Source organism: Tachysurus vachellii, chromosome 11 (genome assembly GCF_030014155.1).
Source record: "Tachysurus vachellii isolate PV-2020 chromosome 11, HZAU_Pvac_v1, whole genome shotgun sequence".
Classification (NCBI taxonomy): Eukaryota; Metazoa; Chordata; class Actinopteri; order Siluriformes; family Bagridae; genus Tachysurus; species Tachysurus vachellii.
Window position 1 is genome coordinate 2,315,001 of NC_083470.1, and position 7,500 is coordinate 2,322,500.

A 7,500-nucleotide genomic window follows, 5' to 3' on the forward strand; every position below is an offset into this window, starting at 1 on the left:
TTTGTGGAGTAATTGTTCTACACAGACTCACACTCGGATTTTAAGCAACGGGAATAAATACTGAACTCTGACCTCTAATAAAGTGTTGGATATTTTGCACCAGCAAGGTGCCGGTAGCCAAACCGTTAACCTTCATCGCTTTTCCACCTCGACATCTCTGTTTCTCGGCCTGTTCTTGTGTGGAACTGAGAACTGATTACATATGGGGCTTTGGGGCTTTGGGGCTGTGTGATCAGACCTGTCAACCCTGAAGGGGAATAATGAGAAATCCTGGGAAAGGGGATGGAGAGAGAAAAGAAAAAATCAGTAATTACGTAAAAATAAATAAATAAATAAATACATACATTTTTTGTTGTTGTTTTTTTTTTAGATATCGTTGCTTCTTAAATATAAATTGCTACTTTAACTGATGTCTTCCACATGTCTGACATATCTGTTTACTGATATTAGCTACATGCTTAAGTTCGCCAGGCGAAACGTCCCTCGATACATTTTATTTTGCATTAATGAACTCAAAACATTGTTCTTTACTCGAATCTGCGGTGTTCGATCTGTTCATCTTTCTGGCAAAGAAATAAAGAAAGAATCACAAAGCGAAGTCCCAAGCAAAATATTACTTATGTAGTAAGCTGGGAGGAAAGTGGGCGGAGCTTCCTCTGGTGTCCATTTATATGGGAGATTACAAACCATCTACACAACTAATAATCTATTTATATTTAAATATCGATTGAATCGTTGGTGTTTTTGGGTGAAAGTTCAACACGTGATGGTTGGCAGGTCTGAGTCATTTTTGTCACCAAATTCATTCATTCATTCTCTCACTCATTAATTTTCTACCACTTAACCCGAACTACCTCGGGTCACGGGGAGCCTGTGCCTATCTCAGGCGTCATCGGGCATCAAGGCAGGATACACCCTGGACGGAGTGCCAACCCATCGCAGGGCACACACACACACTCTCATTCACTCACGCAATCACACACTAGGGACAATTTTCCAGAGATGCCAATCAACCTACCATGCATGTCTTTGGACCGGGGAGGAAACCGGAGTACCCGGAGGAAACCCCCGAGGGACGGGGAGAACATGCAAACTCCACACACACAAGGTGGAGGCGGGAATCGAACCCCCAACCCTGGAGGTGTGAGGCGAACGTGCTAACCACTAAGCCACCGTGACCCCCATCACCAAATTAATTCTAAAAAAAAAAATGAAAATAATGAAACCACGCCTCAGTGGTCTAAATAAAGTTGAAGATTTAACCATGTGTATGTCCTCAATGCCAGATATAAAACTTATACATTCTTTTATGGTGATTGGTTTTACTTTGTAAACCCGAGCAGGGAACTTCTGAGTTCTCAAACCGGTGGAAATGTGGACTGTCTTAAAAAAGGTTTTGCTGGTTTTCCTGAACAGCACCGAAACCGTGTTTAAAAAAAGGAGCATAGCATTTTCCTCAGTTACAACGTCATAAATTTACCAGGTGAAAGAAGATAGACTATGACTTATGTGTAAAGTTTGGCGTAAGAGCGCAAGTTTTTTTTAGTCGTCTTGATCTAACTCTTGATCTGTATGCTTTCCATCGCTGCTTCTCTTCAGCTTAGAATCACTTTAAGCCAAGAAGTTTATTGAAAAATTTTTTTCTAATACGAATCATTAACCATGAAGTTGTAACAACAGAGAGAACTAAACCTCAAAGCTCAACTCATCAGTCATTTTTCTTAACAAATCCCACATTAGTATCACATTCCTGTTCTGTCTCTGGTACTCCAGCATGCAGCTGGTTCTAAGGCGGCTCGCCGGTCCGTAGGCTGCCTTTCCGTGACTCCTCGGCCCCCTCCGTCCGTCCGTCCAGTCAAAGGCAGTAGTGTGGAATTAAGGCAAGTGGTCCTGTCTGTGGTTTCAGAAAGTTTGGCCCCAGAACGCTGGAATGCCTACCACACTAATATGATCTCATTTGAAAGCAGTGTTTTCAGGATCGGAAAGTTCTACATTCCTGATCATTGCTGGTCTAATTTCTGTTTTGTTGTTTTTTCATTCTTAATTTGGTCATTTGTCCATTTCTACCCACTAGCTAGCTCTTGATTATCATACACCAGCTACCAACCAGGAAGGGTGAAAGCTAGCATGTGCTTCCTTCAAGACATCTTAATCCAACCACTGCATCTTCTCAAACTGAGCTGCTGCTCGTGCTACATCGCAGGTCATCACTCACAGTACTCTGATTGAGAGGTAAGAGAGTATGCCACCCCGAGTGATAAGACCGCGGGTCAGTTTCGCTCAGTTGGTCTCCTGGCCACGAAAGGCTATGGCATCTGTGCGATCCAAACTTAAGAGCTCCTGAGGATATAGAAAATGCTCTTCTTTAATGCCTATACATTCTCATTGGACTCTTTCCTCAGGACCTATCACGCCCTGGTTCTATCCTCCATCATGCGGTCAATAGTAATGCATTAATCCCACTTTTTCTGTTTCCATGACGAGGCTAATATCTGCGTTGACCAGTGTAGCATCAGTTAGCATAATGTATTTATATGGCTAAGTGTACGTGGACAACTGACCATCACACCTTTGTTTTCCAAGCAAATTTTTAAGCACACAATTTTATAGAATGTCTTTGTGTGCTGTAGCTGTTCCAGCATGACAATGCCCCTGTGCACAAAGCAGCTCCATAAAAAAACATGGTGTGGAGGTTAAGGTTGGAGTGGAAGAACTCAAGTGTCCTGCACAGAACCCTGACTCTGACTTAACCCCACTGAACAACTTTGGGATAACCTGGAACTGAAGTCCTGACCATCCTGATATCAGCGTCTGATCTCAATAATGCTCTTGTAGAATATATGAATGAGCACAAATTTCTACAGCCACGCTCCAACACCTAGTGGAAAGCCTCCCATGAAAAGTGGAGCTTATTATATCATTAACAGAGTGTCATGGTTAGGGGTGAACAAACATTTGACCATGTAGTGTATGTCAGATCTGATACCAACCCAGAGGTTGATCTGATTCAACTCAGATACAGGTATTTGGTTGGTAACAGCATTGTGATCAAGAGTTAATAGACATTCCTTCTTCCTGACATCGCTTTCTTCCATCGTAACACTGATCAAATATCACAATATTAACATTCAAATGCGATAATGGAAGGATGGAAAACATCAAAAACAGCAACAGAAATAACTTTTCAAATGGATCCATATTAGTATGAACAAGGCCTTTCAAATCGAGCTGGGGCACTCGGTACATCACCAACAGAACTGATCTGTCATTTTCCGCTTGTCCTGCTCTTGGTATATTTCCGGAGAATTGTCGAGTCAAAAAGCAACCCAGTGGAAAGGACTATCCTGTATCCACACTTACTTTTTCCCGAACCAGCTACTTCGAGGGGATCACAACCAACGGCGTTCCCCTTCTGGGCCGCCACATGAGCACCTGGGCATCATTAGCATTGGGTTTGCCCATGGCATTGTGGGGAATGGGTTCCATTTGGGTGAGGATTTTGGGCTGGTCCTGGTGAAGAGGCCCAACCAGTCTGGCCCTGGAGCCCAGAGGCATTGTGGGATCAATGGTGATGTCCACTTTCATTCTCCATTTGATGGTTTGCAGCAGGATCTTCTCGCATGTGCCGACGTTGAGCGCCACCAGCCACGTGGTGAAGCTCTGGTCACGAGTGATGTGCGTGAGCATTGGCGTGTTGTTCTCGCTCACGGGCACCGCCCACGTCACACTTGGGTAGAAGTTGTCATTCATGCTGACGATGAGGCGTGAAGGTTTGGATGTCGGGCCTGAGATGGTTACCGTCTCGGTAGTGTTGCCGTACCAAGGGTAGCTCACACCGTCCGAGTCGCTGATCGCGCTCACCATGCCGTCCCTCAGCTCCGGGAGCTCCCAGCTCGACCTAAATGGAAGCAGAGGTAAAAGGTAAAATTGGAAATATGTGTTTTATTTACTTTATTATTTGATAGCTATTCTATTTCACCCCAAATCCCATTTGAGCATAGAAGGCTAACCGCTAAGCTACCACTTTAATTTTGGGATGGTGTGGAAACACAAAATTCTAGATAGCTATCCAACATTCCACTGAGGGTAACCTGAGTAGCTAAACATTAGCTAGCTAGAAATCTAAAACTTCTTCAAAATAGATTTTTTTTTTTACAAAAATTCATTGCAAGGTTCGAGGAACTGTTGGCTAACTGCAGTTAGCTTTTGCTTATTATTAAACAAGAGAGCTAGCATAAGAACATGCAGCTTATTCTGGAGCATGTTAGCTAAACATAAATAGTGTGTTATTATTTATTATTACTGCCAAAAAGCTAGCTAACATAGCTGATATAGCTATTTCTATATAGCTAATAGCTAGATTTAGCTAGCCTGATTGGCAGTAATAATTAATAATAACACATAATAAATACAAACTATTCAATACAAAGTGCTAAACATGCAACATTACAAGAGCAAAGAGTTATCTTCTGAAAACTTCTGGTCAAAATGTTTATATGACAGCAGGTTAGCGATGTTAGCAATGCTAGTGATGTTAGCGATGCTAGCGATGTAGCAAACAGATTAAAAGCAGTCACAGATGTGTAGCCCCCATAAGTAATTCATAACAGTGTAGTAATTAGTAATGAGTGTATGTGATATCATAGGCCAGCTGTGTGCGTGTGTGCATGCGTGCGTGCGCGTGTGTGTGTGTGTGTGTGTGTGTGTGTGTGTGTGTATGCAAAAAGATTCAGTATCAGAGCACGTTTTTTAAGCAGGAAGTGTCACTTGGCGCAAAGTTCTGGCATCTCGTCATCAAATCTGCTCCATCTGTCACACACAGAACCTCCACAAGACTTCAGTCCCACAAACACAAACACACACACACACCTCCAGGCAGAAACACACACGTCCCCGACACAGACACCTCCACATGAACAGACCCTGCGTGGAGGAACCCCATCAGTCAGACAGTCAGGGGTGTAGGAGGGTGTGAGAAGATTTCTCTACCTCGGGTTCTGTTCTGTGTTTCTGTTTCTCTCTGACTGACCAGTTTCACCATGTGCGAGCGAAGTAGCTACGTCATTCTTGTTATTTATTTATGCAGATGCAGTGAGAAAACTGATTCGGGTCTCCGGATGAAAAAGCTGCTGCTAAGCTTTAGACGGTCCTGTTAACTCGCTTGCTAACTCCTTGTCTTTAGCTAAAACATGTTAATCACTAACCCTTAATGTCAGGCTAGCTCACTTGTTTAATAGCAAACAGCTACTAAAGCTAGTCAGATCATGAAATTGAGTATTTTTCAATATCAGGGCAACCCGAAGGCTTTTATTTCTCTTGTACCGCAGCAAATTGCCAATAATTATCCATTATTATCCATTATTAATGAAATGGATTATTATTGTTATCTATTTATAGGTGCATTTAACGCATGTAATGTTTTTAGAGGGATTTAGAGGGAGTTATTTCCTGTTTTTAGAGGGTTAGTTCCTGTTATCACTTATGTTATAGCAACTAAAAAACAGTCATTATCATGTTGGGCAACAAAAAAAAAAACGCTAAATGAAACAAACTATTCACAACGACGCAGGTTTTCACTTTCATTCATTGTGTGGAATGAATGAGCTCATAGACAGTCATTACATATGAGCCTTCACTGATGCTTCTGATTTACCAGATCGAGTAGCAAACTAAATTTTTTGGCTGCAACAATCACCAAATAAAAAGTGTTTCTTGATCAGGCAGAGAAACATATATAGTTCGTATAGTGTTGAATATATGGAGCGTTATTTCTAACCATAAATAATCAATAATGATTAAGCATTAGTTGCAATTCGGTCACGATGGTTGTTTATATTTTTTGACATTTTTTGGGCTGCTTTGGTTAGTCTCAAGATAGCAACATCACATGTTTACACTCCTAAACTTACATGCCAGTGTCTCCGTAAGTGTTGTAGAATTCCATCTGAGTGCAAGCCTGGATCCATCCAATCACCCAGGTCTCGTGGCGAGGGATGGGCGGCATGACCACTAGGGCAAAAGCTTTGAAGTACGGTGTCCTGTAGCGCAGGACTATAGGCGAGTTCTCCTCGATCACCGTGGGGCACTGGTCAATGGTGGCTGACATATCGCACACGGTGATGTTTTCGCGCTTGACCCGCGACTTGCAGCTGAAGCTCTGGACGCAGCCCATGGTAGAGAGGCGCGCTTTGAGCTCAACCAAAGAATTCGCATCAGTGTGGGTAAGTTACAGTTGGAACGATCACAGACACTGGGTTTCTCCCAACGTTCACAGTGAAAGATAATCACAACAGTAGGTTGTAGAAGACCGGTTCGTTACGATACATTTCCTCAGAGCAAGCCAACCTCTCGTAGAACTCAACTCCTCAACTTCACACTTACATACAAGCTCAGTTGGGTGGAAACCTGCAAAAATTGCCGAACAATCTCCACAGATGATCACTGTGTGTTTAATAGCAGTGCCTGTCGAACATCTCCACAACCTCCTGGTTCTTCCTGGTCTTCATTTCTTGAAATTTGGTGCCACGCTGCTGGATTTTTTTTTTTTTTTGTAAATCTGAGTAATTATAAATCTTTATTTTTGGTTTTTAAGTAAATGCTAATAATCCAAGACGAGCGAGAAATAGTTTCTCTTTTATTTTGTAGGTAAATATAGGAAATGATTCAAATCGTTTTTGTCCAGATAAAGATTTAATAGATTTTCACATTCATTTGTTTATTTTAATTTAATTAAAGCTGCCAGTTCACATCACCGATCTCTGATTCTGTATATTTTCTTCTGGTCCATAGGAAACGTGTCCCTCTTGTATTTTCAGCCCTCTTCCTTCTTTCTAGTCCGCGTTTTCATGTCACTAACCGGACACCGCGGCACACGGCGCTGCTTTGACGTTTTTGGGCTTAAAACCTGCAGTCGCAGCCGATTTCATCTTCCTTCTGATGGCAGTGAAGCAGAAGACCGCAGCAGATTCACGGTGACGCTTCCGAGCCCCGTGTTACGATACGGCTGCACTGTGGATTGGGGCGTGAAAACATAAAGCGTCCGTTATCACCATCATCATCATCATAACATCATCATGTACCTACATAGAGCTGACGAGCATCATAAACGCCTTGCATGCTGGGGAAATGGGTCTAGAGAGGTCTAGAATAGCGCGTGATTCCTCGGATTTCTCCTTATTTCCGTATCCGCCGGTACTCGTGCGCTGTTCGGTTCTCCGTGGTGCTGAATGCGCGGGGTGGAGGAGGAGGAGGAGGAGGAGGAGAACGGGTGTGTGTGTGTGTGTGTGTGTGTGTGTGTGTGCGTGCGTGCGTGCGCGCGCGCGCGCGTGCGTGTGTGTGTGTGTTCTCATCCTGTAGGCTGCAGGCAGATTGCAGCTTGATATGAGTGACGTCCTCCAGATTGCCGGAAATCCATCATCAGCTGTGTAAAACGAGTTAGAGTTCAAATCTCAAGGTGTTTGAATCGTAATATTTCACTTCTATATTTCTAAGAAAATAATA

At 42.9% G+C, this 7,500-nt stretch overlaps 1 protein-coding gene across 1 annotated transcript; it reads right to left on the reverse strand.

Annotated features, from left to right (window-relative positions):
- Positions 1-3,317: 3,317 nt before the first annotated feature.
- fam78bb (family with sequence similarity 78 member Bb) lies at positions 3,318-6,304 on the reverse strand. Its single transcript, XM_060881794.1, has 2 exons — positions 5,910-6,304; positions 3,318-3,898 (listed from the first exon to the last, which is right to left on the reverse strand). Exons 1-2 carry the CDS (start codon positions 6,170-6,172, stop codon positions 3,376-3,378), a joined length of 786 nt encoding a protein of 261 aa, XP_060737777.1. The 5' UTR covers positions 6,173-6,304; the 3' UTR covers positions 3,318-3,375.
- Between the last annotated feature and the right edge of the window lie 1,196 nt (positions 6,305-7,500).

What these genes read in the sequence shown, in the direction of transcription:
- fam78bb (XM_060881794.1), bottom strand. Translation starts at nt 6,172, where the DNA reads ATGGGCTGCGTCCAGAGCTTCAGCTGCAAGTCGCGGGTCAAGCGCGAA. An exon ending in ACTTACGGAGACACTGGCAT is followed by an intron (nt 3,899 to 5,909) that starts GTAAGTTTAGGA and finishes GCTTCCATTTAG; the next exon opens with GTCGAGCTGGGAGCTCCCGG.